The sequence below is a fragment of the Lampetra fluviatilis genome, chromosome 30 (assembly GCF_964198595.1).
Source record: "Lampetra fluviatilis chromosome 30, kcLamFluv1.1, whole genome shotgun sequence".
Taxonomy (NCBI): Eukaryota; Metazoa; Chordata; class Hyperoartia; order Petromyzontiformes; family Petromyzontidae; genus Lampetra; species Lampetra fluviatilis.
Genome location: NC_136304.1, coordinates 10,655,977 through 10,669,373, shown reverse-complemented (window position 1 = coordinate 10,669,373; position 13,397 = coordinate 10,655,977). Strand labels below are relative to the sequence as shown.

Sequence of the window (13,397 nt, the reverse complement as noted above, 5' to 3'; positions counted from 1 at the left end):
AACAGTTGACAGAGATTTAAGTTTTCCGTAACCTTGACTAAAAATTTCGATTTCAACTTTATTTGTGCATTGCCTTCGTTCGCCCCCTCTCGCTGCCGCTGCTTGCGTCACCCCCCCTCCCGCCCGGTCTCCGTAGACCGCAAAGATCAAACAAAGAGTTGGGGGTGGGAAAGTGGCACGAGAGTGAATGTCACCGGTGAGTTGCAGCTGTAACGCTCGCTGATCGCGACTGTGCCAACCGCTCGCTTTAGGACAGGTTGCTTGTGGAAGCAGCAGCAGCAGCAGAAGTAGCACCCTGGTTTTCTTTTCAGAACCCTTGTCCGGCATCAAACTTTAAACGCCGTCATTCTGTGAACGTGGCAGTTGGAACTGTGCTCACCTCCACGTATAGAGCGACGCTCACGTGCTGGCACGCGTGTGGCAATTTTCACGATACCTTGACTTTCGTCCACTTGACTTTCGTCACTTCGCTCTTTCGGCCGTTTTCAACTCTAACCACATTTCAAATTTGGTCCACACGCTTTCTTCTTTCGTCCGATTTCATCCCGAACCTTCCACGACGTTCGCGCCACGCGCCATCTTTTTCATTCAATCTTTGAATATAAGTCCTTCATTGAGCATCTGTGTTTATTCATATATTATTAATACTCTACTTCTTTATGTGATTATACTGTGAACAATTCATAGTTATTTTTGTGATAACGGTATAATACTACAGTGTTAATCGTTATTTTGTGATTACAAAACACGTGTACGGTATTCATACTGTGCTTATTTTTGTGATTACTGTAAAATACTTATTTATGTGCTTTAATATATTCATAATGGGTCCTAAGTGTGGTGATAGTAAAGCTAAAATAACCCATAAGGTTCTCAATTTGCAAGGTAAGCTTGACATAGTCAAACTTAATGAGCAAGGCTAAATAAAGGCTCTGCTTTGACATTCGCCCATTTTTGACATTCTTCCATGCCCTGGTCCCTAACCAGACGAAAGTGCGAGGTATTCCTGTTTAACTCTTGTTCAGAAGGGACCTCGCCACAAATGGTAGCTCAACGAAGTGGCTTATTGTGTGGAAACATCCACACGATCACGGGGAGAGAGACACGGAAACTCCAAACATACAGGCGTCAGGGTCAGAATCGAACCCGCGACCTCATGCATAGCAGGCGAGAGATTATTTGCCAATCGCCCGGCGCGGTGTCCTCACGCGCTCACTGTTATTCACACGCAGGACAAGTGAGCGCCCTAAACTTATAGGAAATATCGATACGTACAAGACATTCTACTCGCAAACAGGGTTAAAATGTAGACGCCCTGTATATTTTAGTCCATTCCTGTTCATTTGATCTCCATGAGAGAGATTCCATCCGATTTAGATACGGCTCGAGCCAGGACAATGTAAGTCACAGCACACGCCGTTGAAGAGAAACGATGCCCTCCTGGAAACTGCTGATTGACTCAACTAGCACGTGAACAATGGCAGGCCAATTGTTTTTAACCAATTGACTTTTCTCTCTCCTGTTTCTTAATGGAAGCCCAGTGATAATGACGAGGCTTGACTTGTGTAATCGGCCAATCGGCAGCGAGTGTTTCTGCTCACGGCCACGTGCTCAAAGCCCATCCCTGGCAGCCACGCAGGGACCCACGACGAACGTGACTCTCTTGTGGCCTCGATCCTCTTCAGGCTCACATAGGTGCTTCATACAGGGCCGCCACCTGTTCGGCGAATTGGCATCTGTGTTCGGGTGGCAGCAGTAATGGATTTGCACCGAGATCTGGTGGCGTTGAGTTGAACGTTATCACAGGATTACTGCACGGTGTTGATAGGCCTAGGCCAGGGGTTGGCAACCAAAATAACAAGAAGAGCTTTTTGTTTTTCGGTTCAAAACATAATAATTTCCAGAGCCGCAATTCATGTGAATGCGAGATGGTGGTCCTTAAAAAGTAACGTCACTCAGCGGTCCTTAAAGAGCTCCAGAGCTGCAGGTTTCCGGCCCCTGGCCTAGGCTGACTGAGACACGTGTCCAGGTTTGGTCAGAGGTGGTCAAGGTGGCAGCCCTAGTGGCATCCCTCTATTCGACTGTACAAAGACATCTTTAACCAAAGGAAATCAGTGCCAGACAAGAACACATCTGTGTGAAGTAAAACCGAAATGGATACAAACCATTTAAATGTACCCATTTGTACTCACACAAAAAAATGGTTAAATATATGAAAAAAGTGCATAGAATAAATGAGAACTGCGGTAATTCGAGTCAAATGAAAAGGATTTCATATAAATAATGCAATTTCTTGCATTATCAGCTTCTGCAGCACTTACATTTGTGACTTCAAATGAGTGTCAATATTTGAAGTTCAATTAAATTCAACTGATAGGGATTGAATGTGACAGACACGCGCAGTGTAACGCTCACAGCTGTGGCGTCATACTGATTTTAGTTTTTTTTTTAATTGCACGTGCGATGCGAAATTCGGAGGAGAAAGTGCGGTGCCTTTCCTGGTGTTTGAGGAGTGTGCCAGACTGAGCAATCATTAAAAGCATTCACCATCGTTTCATTTTTTAAAAATCTTTAACAAATAAAGGTTTTGGCTCATTCAAAATCGGCGCGTGAATTATTTTGGCCTTCTAAAGTATTCCCTCGTTATTCGCGATGGATACGTTCCGGAGATGCTCGTGAGTGAGCCAATTTCGGGGATAATGATGTTGGCCTACGAAAACCTATATTTTTAATTAATTATAAATAACCTTTTAAATACGTGAAAATTATCCCATCGCTTTATCTCATCATCATTTTCTCGCATCGCATTCTCTTTAATCACTTTATCTCATCAGAATCTCGATCTCTCTCTCTTTCGATGCAGTCGTATAGAGTACCAAGATGCCATTTGTGGATAGCCAATATCGTGAATAATGAGGGAATGGATGTAATTTGTCAAAATATTTCATGGCCGTGGATTAACTTCAGCTTGTAGACACCTAATTCATCGAGCGATTATTGCATTGTCTCGACTTTGCGTGAATGGAGCGCGGCTCAGACGTCTGGGGCCATTGGCATCACGGCCGTCGCCTGTGCAACTGACGAACTTGCTGATGCGGCGATCCGACCTCAAAGAAGTCGACTATGAATGAAAATGTTGGGGCACAAGTGCGTATGTTGAACTTCTTTTGCACCGTACGTAGACAACCCTGTTAATCAGAGGTGCGGGGGAAAGACAACAAACTAAACACACACGAAGCGGTTCTAAAGAGATGAGTTTTCAATGTAATATAGTGGTGTAGTGTCCAGGTATAGAAGTGTATAGTAGTGTAGTCTATAGCGTAGTGTGTGCAGTGTATAGTAGAGTGTATATCAGTGTGTATGTATGTTGAACTTATTTCGCACCGTACGTAGCCAACCGTGCGAATCGGAGGTGCGTGCCAAGCCCGCCACATGTGATTGAAGGAATCATCACGATTCGGTGTCACCGTGGACTCGGGATGTCCCCTGAATAGCGCGTGGGAACCCTCGCGACCGCGTTGTCTGTTGCATTGAGACGAGGGCGATTGAATGAATGAATGAAAGAAAGAACGACTCACTGCATGGCGGTACATGGGGAGGAGATGTTATGATAAAAGCGGTTTTGTAAAGGGTTACAAAATTATGCTCGTGTAGGTTATCTTAACAAGACACATTTGTGAGTTATTTCGAATTTCTAGCACACCACCTCAGCTCAGGATTTGCTTGCTCTCTCTCTCTTTGTGCAGTGCAGTTCCTCCAGCAGCTGCATGGGTCACGTAGAACCAACTTGAGTGTATGACAACGCAAGCACATCAACATGTCCCCATCGACGTATACACGTCGACGTTACCGTACACATCAGCACGTGCGAATCGAGGCCACCCGAGCAAAGTATACAAGTCGACGTATTCCAATCGCAAATGCTTCTTGGACGCGCGGTTCGATGCGTGCGTTGTGAGCGTGAGAGTCGAACGTAAACGGCGAGTCTGTGGATACTCCTCGCGCTCGCAAGCTCCACGCGTTGTCTCCCGGCATGTTCGGGTTTTATTTGAAAACACTTCACGCTGGGTTTTTTTCAAAACGCAATCCAACTTGTCTTCTGTTATCATTGCAGTGTGATACGAGCTTTTCGGGGGATCAGTATTTACCGTAAAATGAATTCCCTTTGCGCGTGTCGTTTGTATGGGCTCCACGGTGGCGAGATGTTAACTACCTCGCCTGGTATGCAGGAGGTCATGGGTTCAATCCCGACCCTGACGCCTGTATATTTGAAGTTTGCGTGTTCTCCCCGTGATTACGTTGATTTTTCTCCGGGTCCTCCAGTTTTCCCCTCCCACATGTCGAATGAACATCATGCGTTTAGAGTATCTAAATGCTATAAATGTCCACGTGATGAGCCACTTCGTGGAGCTATCGTTTGCGATGGCCACGCCGCTTCTGAACAAGAGCTACACAGCTCAGTCGGCCTTACCTTGTAAAATAAAACAATTTAATAGTTCAAGACCTCGATTTGTCTCCACTGCTGCTGCTATACGCAGCCTCTTACGAGCCTTCCCCTCGCGATGCCGCCCGCAGGTTCACGAGCTGTGCGACAACTTCTGCCACCGCTACATCAGCTGCCTCAAGGGCAAGATGCCCATCGACCTCGTGATCGAGGAGCGCGAGGGCGAGGGCGGCGGGAGGGGCGACATGGACGACCTGCCCGCCCCGAGCAGCCATGCGGGAGACCAGGTGAAGCGTCGCCCGCTCTCGCCCACTCACACGTGGATACGCTCTCTCTTGCACTCACGCACGCGCACCGCACACAAATTCAAAGATCCCCCGCATCGCCTGAACCGGCTGTTGGGGGTGGGTGGCCAGCACCACGCCCGGCCGGCACCATGCCCGGCCGCCTTTGTCTCTCCCAGTGGCGAGGCTTACACATCGCATCAGGCCCTCATTTGAGGCAGAGTCACCCTGAGAGGCCCAGGACCGGTTGAGAGAATTGTCACTGGCGTTGGCCGTGAGCGGGAAGGGAATGTAACTCGGGTCGCCGGGTTCTTAACGCGCTGCGCTAACCGCTAGACTGCCGCTCCCCACACTGTCATTTACACAGTCTCATACACGCTCACTTTCAGCAGCACTGGTTCAATATGAGCAGAATGAGACGTAGCAAAGAGTTCACTCTGACAATTGAAAAAAATTGCCCTGCGTGAATTACTGAAATGGCCGAATGGGGCATATTTTCTCCTCGATAAAGTCAAAGTCAAGGTGCTATGATAGTCAACAATGCTTCACGAATTGGGACCTCTGGTCTGCCTTCTCAAACCATTCACACAGCACAGAGCTCCTTATTGTCACTCGACCATCGCTTCGCCTGCAAAGTGATCATTTGATTGAACACCTGTAAGTCATTGGGAGCCAGGCATGGTGAGTGTGGATTTCTCCACATTTCTTGTCTTTCTGATACCTCCACTCCACCACCGCCCCCACCCCTCACCAGCCCCAATATTTTTCCTGGGCGTTTCTGATATTTTCACGTTTCGCTTGACGCACGCACGCAAACAAATCGCCAGGCACAAAGACGTTTCGCTCACCCCCCCCTTGAACACTCAAGTGACAGGAAGCACCTGCGCAGTGCGACGGACTGTTGGGGCGGCACTGTCAGCGAGCGCCTATTAAGGCAGGCGCCGCACACTGTGTGGCGATGCCGACCTCAGCGCCTCTCCTGCCCAGAGGCGCACCTAGAAACCTCTCCCAAGCAGGGAGATGGGTGGGCGGGTGAAATGTTAAGCCTTTTGAATAATAATAGAACATTAAAGTATTTTCTCTGGTAATTATCAATATAATACCAATTTTTTGGGTCTCAATGTGGAGGGGTGGGCTGCTTATATCCCCCATCCCCAGATCTGCTACGGCTCCTAACCACCTTTGTATCTCCAAGAATTATGTTTGTGTATATATAAACCTTGGCACGGCCACATGCAGCGCCCGTATGGCACATCTCACTGTTTCTCCCTGTCTCCCTTACCCTGCTCACTCACCCCACTCGCTCCCCCCGCTCGCTCACCCCTCTCGCTCACCCCTCTCGCTCACCCCACTCGCTCACCCCTCTCGCTCACCCCGCTCATCCACCCCTCTCACCCACGCGTCCTCTGCTGTACTCGCCATTGTCCCGCATGCCATCTCTCTGTCTGTGAACGTTTTTTTTCTTCTTCTGTTCCCAGCCCTCTTTCTCACAAACATACCGTTACAAAAGCTGAAGATGGCACATTTAGCGCGAAGAAACTGTTAGTACTGGGCGATACAAAGATCACACCGCAAAGGCCACACCGCGTCCTTGTGTGTCACGTCGACCTTAATAGGTACTCGCAAACAACCGCTTGCTCTGGCTAGTTTATAACCCTGCATGGAGGACATTTTTCTTTGTGGACACAAGTTGCCAGCGCTCACTGTGGAATGTGAAATTTTAAACGCTATCGGGGTCATGTCCGATCGGACAATTGCGATATCGAATCAATAACATTGATGGTGTGTTTAATTTATTTTGTTTCTTGACATCAATGGCATGTAAAAAAAAAGACGCGTGTACATTCACCGTCCTACTAACCGTCGCGCAACCGACGTGCCAACGGTGCATTAATATACGCGCATTTTAAGAGGCACACAATTGCGAGACGGTGGAGAGAGAAGGAGAAAAAAAAAGAGCGAGGAAAAATTGTATATTTTAATGACTGCCATAATTACCATCGATATTGGGAGGTCTGCTCATTGGGCGGCTGAGTAATGAACCCTGTTGGAAATGAACAGCCACACAGACGGAATTATAGATTCGTTGCGCGGAATACAGCCTTGTAAACCGCCCCCACCACTGCCCCCCCTTCACCCCCCCTCACCGCCCCCCCCCGTTATATTTCAAAACAGAGGCTCACCCGCTGCCTCTTATTTAATCCAACAATGCTCGCCTCCAAAGCTGCGTCGTATACGAGATGACGGATTAAATGGGTTTAATATTTAATTACGGCAAGCTTGATTTGTCATCCCAGCCAGGGTGGGCATTGCGGTGAGCGTCACCGCCTCACAATCAGAAAGGGGGGGGGGGGGGGGGGCCCGAGTTGAAATGCCGGTCAAGGGTCTACTCGGGCCCCACCGTCTCTCCGCGACGCTTGAGAACAAGCGCCGCTTTGGCGGATGTCAACGGCGGCTTTTTTGCACCGTGGGCACACTCGGAGCGAAACGTTGGGAAAAGACGCTGCTCACCGTCGTTCCCGATGGGCATTTGGAGCGGGGAGACGCCGGTTCTTGCCTTTGACGTGGCCAACGCGACTCAACCGCAGTTGCCGAGGGTTGCCATCCGTCCATGATTCTCCTGGACAGCCCAGGAATTTGGCGTTTGTGTTCGGCTGGCATGAGCTGATTCGTCCCGAGATCCGGCAATCGGCGCTCTGTGGTGAACTTTAACAACAAGAAATTTCGCAGGTTTTGATTGGCCCAGGCTGACTGCGAAAATGTGAGCGGGTTGGCCGGTGATAAAGAGACCGCATCGGTCAAGAGGGAAAAGTTAAATCCATATGTTTCGTTGACACAACAGAGACGATGACAGCCAAATGGAGCGATGAAATTAGGACAGGTATTGGAGGTATTTACTTTTGATATATCCTCCCGTAGTATGCACATTTTGTACACGGTTTTGTTTAAAGGAGTGCATTTTGTAGGTTGGTGATTGAGACCTGCGCTGCGAATTACCCATGGTACTGGGTGTCCGTTGTTAAATTTATTGTCCGTTGTTAAATTATTATAATTGGACAGTTCATTGAACTTTACCAGGCGATTCGGTGAAAACGTCCTCCCTGCACACGCTAAAGTTCGTTTGTGTGTTTTTTTTTTAAAGCGAAATTCTTTAAGCGATCTTCAACGGCTCATGACAGAATCATTTGAAACGATCTCGCAGCCGAGAAACTGGCGATGCATCCGGAACCCTCTCAGGTCCTGATGCTTCACACGTCGCCAACACCACCACGTGGCAGGGACGCGCGTGGAGAGGAAGATTGGAGAGAGATGAGGCTGGTGTAATAAATAAACATCTTCACACAACCACGTGTGTGTGTAAGAAGTCTTCTTGAACCCCTAGCTCAAAGCAATGTCCAGTAACATTGAATTGATAGTGGATGATAAATTAATGGATACGCTGCACAATTTATATTTGAAACGTTCCAGCCCTTTGTCAATCCACTGCCGGATGAAGGCCTCTCCATCCTGTGTCATGCTGGTTAGTGCGGGGGTGTGGCAAGATCGGCTAAGGTGTCACTCATCACCGATGTGAGCCGTAAATAACACCGCACAGGTGTTCAGAAGCGGTGGTACTCTCACACTCGCACGCCCACCGCCGTACACAAGCGACGATAGCGACGATAGCGACGATGGCGGCGGTGGTGGCGGTGGCGGTCGCGGTGGTGGCGGTCCAGGGAGATTAGCGGGTGGAGTGGATGCACGGCAGCAGAGATGCCGCCACCACGATGAGAAAGCCTTTAACCCAACGGTAGATTGAGGCTGGTGACGTTCACAGCGATGATAACGCAGCGAGGCCACCTGTAGAAACGAGGGGGCACGTTGCCGGCTGTGCCCCCCACACGGCCTCGAGCGGGGGGGGGTGGCGAGGCAGTCGGGCTAATCGCGATTCCCACGGCGTGAGCGCTGGTTATTACCGAGTCCTATTTGCATGCCATTACGCCTTTGCTCCTCTTGATCCAAATCAAGATTTTAAATAACATTGTATTATGCGTTCATTAAGAGCCACGCCACGGGATTTGATGGAAATTGGTTTGTGGAGTGTTACATGGGAAACTGGGTGGATCTGTTGTTTGTCTCTGTGTGTGTGTGTGTCTATGCGAGCGTTCACGTGTACGTTTGGGTCCGTGCACACACACGCAACACGCGCAAGTGATGTGTGGAGGGAGCGGTGGTGCAGCGGTTTGTGCGCGGACCCGACAACACCTGAGTTTGATTCTCGGCCACGGCTAACGTCAGTGGCGGAAATCTGTACCTTAAAAAAATATTATCACCTGGTGTGGTGTGTCAACATCAGCACTGGGGAGACACAGGATGGCCGGGCGTGATGCTGACCGCATAGATGATGATGTTGTGAGTGAACATTACAACTCGCTCTGTGGGATGTTGACTGGCATCACATGATGACCGGGTCTCACGACCATTAACACGACATTTTTTGTCTTGTTGCAAGTGTTTATCCTCCTGCAAGTATTGGATGCAACGGGGTTAATCTCGCAAAATCTTGCATCCTACAACGGTGGGGATTGCAGTTGAAAATCGCACTGAACCATAACGACGATGATCATTTACAGCCCTGTGCTCATCCACCACTTGCGTGAAAGCCTCCCGCCGTTGACGGTCACTGAGTGCCGTGCGACCCTACTCTACCAATCTGGTCGGCGCGGGTTGTTGGTGAACAGGTGGTCCAAGGCACCAGTTGGTTCGCACTTGGGTCGCCGGGTTAGTAGGGCAGCGTGCGCCACTGCTGCCCTGCGCGCCACGTGACACCGCAATGTCGCAGTGGTCAGCGCGTGAGGATTTTGCGGTCGGACAGGGGGGCGTCATCTCTTGGAGGTCTTCTCCGCCGGTTTGACGGGAAGCTGCGGCTGTGACGCCACACACAACCACTCGGGTGACTTGGTGGCTGGGTTGGTGCGCGTTTGCCACGCGCTTTGCCCGTATCAAATGGTACAGCAAAGCGGGATATGGACTAATGTGTGGATTTTTTGAGTGTTATTAACCTCGAATGCACGATATATATATTTTTCTGGCTACTCCGGTGTCTCCTCCCGTGAATAAAGTACATTGCTTAATAAGATTCTTCGTCTCGTGAGATGACACTAATTGCAATTGGAATATAATTAGGAAAACGTAAACAAAAATACTCAATGAGGAATTGATCCAATATCCCACGCAGGGCCTTCGCGAAGAGCGTGCACACTTCCGACTTGTTGAAGGGGGATTCTGCCGCCGTGGTGTCATGGTCGGCGCGCTGCGGGAATTGCAATCCAGGGGTCGCCCGTTACGATCTCCCGGCACGGCGGTTGAAACGACGGCGCGAACTTCGTGACACCATCCCCCCCGCCTCTTGTCCACCCACGGTTAGTCGGTGATCGGCAGGTCGCGTGCAAAGCGTGGCCCATTTCCCATCTCTTCCAAGACGTTCTGGCCAGCGTGGAAGAGTAGGCCAAAGCACCCTCGATTCTAGAGATCCAGAGTGGGAGGGCTTCAGGGCCTCCACCAGGAGGGGCTTTAAGGGTGGCTCTCTCTAGAGGGTATCTCTAGAGCTCTAGCACTCCCTCCAGAGGGGCTGTCTCGAGTCAGCACACACACAAAATGTCCCGTCCGTTAAATTTATTTGCGAATAAATTCATCGAACGCTCATTCCCACTCTCTCATTGGTAAGCACAGGTAATCATTAGTCAAAGACAATACTTACATTAAAAGCCAGTGTGAATGATTTCACAGTGAGATTGCACCCAACCAACCCAGTCACGCCAGGCTTAGGCCTATTTTATTTTATTTTTGTTGCAATTACGTTAATAATGACAACATGAAAGGCAAATTAATTTGATAGCGTCTAACACGCAGTGAGCCAATACCCATTGGTTAAAAATCTCTGATTAATGATGTAGTATTGTGATTAATGATGTAGTATTATGATTAATGATGTATTGCTAAATAGGTAATTTATAAATGTTGGGGCTCTAAGTAGTTTCACTTCCCATCGCGAAACCCTCTTCACCGTCACTCTTATATTCATGTGCGTGCGTGCGTCCTCTGTTTGCACACTTTACATGCTAAGACAAAGACCCTCCCCGTAAAATCTCATAGACTATTGGGGCAAGTGCAATTAGCGAGCACCTATTAAGGTCGGTACCGCGCGCCAGTGGGTGGCACGGCCACCTTTGTCTCTCCATTATCCCCTCTTTGCCCCACCCCCATTTCTGTAAATGTAACAGAGACAAAGATCCCCGGTATAGCCTTTAACAGACGGTTGGAGCAAGTGCTGTTAGCGAGTAACACCTATGAAGGCCGGCACTGCACACGAGGGGGTGGGTGTCCAAGACCACGCCCGGCCGCCTTTGTCTTCCCGGTGCTGATGTTTACATACTGCACCCATTCAATGCCGAGTCGACCTAGGGGAGGCCCAGGAACAGTTCACCCATTCGTCTCTGTTGTTGGTTCAGAGCGGGAATCGAACTCAGGTAGCCGGGTTTGGAGTGCAGCGCACTTACCACACCACTACCTCCCCCCACATGTATACGTAATGCAAAGATCCCCCGTATAGCCTGAACAGACTTTTTGGGCAAGCACACGAGGGGGTGGGTGGCCAGAACCACACCCAACCGCCTTTGTCTCCCCAGTGGCGATGTTTACATACCGCACTAGGTACTTATTTGAGGCTAAGTCGACCTAGGGGAGGCCCAAAACCGTTTCAGATAATCGCCACCGGTGTTGGCTGTGAGTGGGAATCGAACTCGGGTCGCATGCTAACCGCCACACTATATATACAGTGAGGGAAAAAAGTATTTGATCCCCTGCTGATTTTGTACCTTTGCCCACTGACAAAGAAATGATCAGACTATAATTTTAATGGAAGGTTTATTTGAACAGTGAGAGACAGAATAACAACAAAAACATCCAGAAAAACGCATGTCAAAATTTTTAGAAATTTATTTGCATTTTAATGAGGGAAATAAGTATTTGACCCGTCTGCAAAACATGAATTAGTACTTGGTGGCAAAACCCTTGTTGGCAATCACAGAGGTCAGACGTTTCTTGTAGTTGGCCACCAGGTTTGCACACATCTCAGGAGGGATTTTGTCCCACTCCTCTTTGCAGATCTTCTCCAAGTCATTAAGGTTTCGAGGCTGACGTTTGGCAACTCGAATCTTCAGCTCCCTCCACAGATTTTCTATGGGATTAAGGTCTGGAGACTGGCTCGGCTACTCCAGGACCTTAATGTGCTTCTTCTTGAGCCACTCCTTTGTTGCCTTGGCCGTGTGTTTTGTGTCATTGTCATGCTGGAATACCCATCCACGACCCATTTTCAATGCCCTGGCTGAGGGAAGGAGGTTCTCACCCAAGATTTGACGGTACCTGGCCCCGTCCATCGTCCCTTTGATGCGGTGAAGTTGTCCTGTCCCCTTAGCAGAAAAACACACCCAAAGCATAATGTTTCCACCTCCATGTTTGACGGTGGGGATGGTGTTCTTGGGGTCATAGCCAGCATTCCTCCACCTCCAAACACGGCGAGTTGGGTTGATGCCAAATAGCTCCATTTTGGTCTAATTTAACCACAACACTTTCACCCAGTTGTCCTCTGAATCATTCAGATGTTCATTGGCAAACTTCAGACGGGCATGTATATGTGCTTTCTTGAGCAGGGGGACCTTGCGGGCGCTGCAGGATTTCAGTCCTTCACGGCGTAGTGTGTTACCAACTGTTTTATTGGTGACTATGGTCCCAGCTGCCTTGAGATCATTGACAAGATCCTCCCGTGTAGTTCTGGGCTGATTCCTCACCGTTCACATGATCATTGCAACTCCACGAGGTGAGATCTCGCATGGAGCCCCAGGCCGAGGGAGATTGACAGTTCTTTTGTGTTTCTTCCATTTGCGAATAATCGCACCAACTGTTGTCACCTTCTCACTAAGCTGCTTGGTCTTGTAGCCCATTCCAGCCTTGTGTAGGTGTACAATCTTGTCCCTGACATCCTTGGAGAGCTGTTTGGTCTTGGCTATGGTGGAGAGTTTGGAATCTGATTGATTGGTTGCTTTTGTGAACAGGTGTCTTTTATACAGGTAACAAGCTGAGATTAGGAGCACTCCCTTTAAGAGTGTGCTCCTAATCTCAGCTCGTTACCTGTATAAAAGACACCTGGGTGCCAGAAATCTTTCTGATTGAGAGGGGGTCAAATACTTATTTCCCTCATTAAAATGCAAATCAATTTATAACATTTTGACATGCGTTTTTCTGGATTTTGTTGTTGCTATTCTGTCTTTCACTGTTCAAATAAACCTTCCGTTAAAATTATAGACTGATAATTTCTTTGTCAGTGAGCAAACGTACAAAATCAGCAAGGGATCAAATACTTTTTTTCCTCACTGTACGTAATACAAAGACAAAGAGCCCCCATATAGCCTTAGCATAACGTTGGGGCAAGTGCTTTTAGCGAGCACTTTGTATGTGTAATGCACACATACACACACACACAGGCCCGTGTGCGTACGTGAGCATGCCGATGCAGCCCTGCATTTCTGCTGCCAGCCAACGTTGGGAATGTCAGTTCCAGTGTTCTCATGTAGCAGCTGTATCTGATCACGTTGACCCACTCCGACAAAGGCAGACTGCAATGTGGCCTG

At 48.8% G+C, this 13,397-nt stretch overlaps 1 protein-coding gene across 4 annotated transcripts in view; it reads left to right on the top strand.

Moving 5' to 3' along the window:
* LOC144943266 (homeobox protein Meis1-like) overlaps positions 1-13,397 on the top strand; it is a 251,869-nt gene that overhangs the window by 64,905 nt on the left and 173,567 nt on the right. For all 4 annotated transcript variants that reach the window (XR_013639471.1, XM_078870606.1, XM_078870605.1 and 1 more), the window contains exon 6: positions 4,576-4,731. Coding sequence is in view for 3 of the 4 variants with exons in the window: in XM_078870606.1 (XP_078726732.1) it covers positions 4,576-4,731 (156 nt within the window). In the remaining variant the exon portion in view is untranslated. The remainder of the gene's footprint in view (positions 1-4,575; positions 4,732-13,397) is intronic.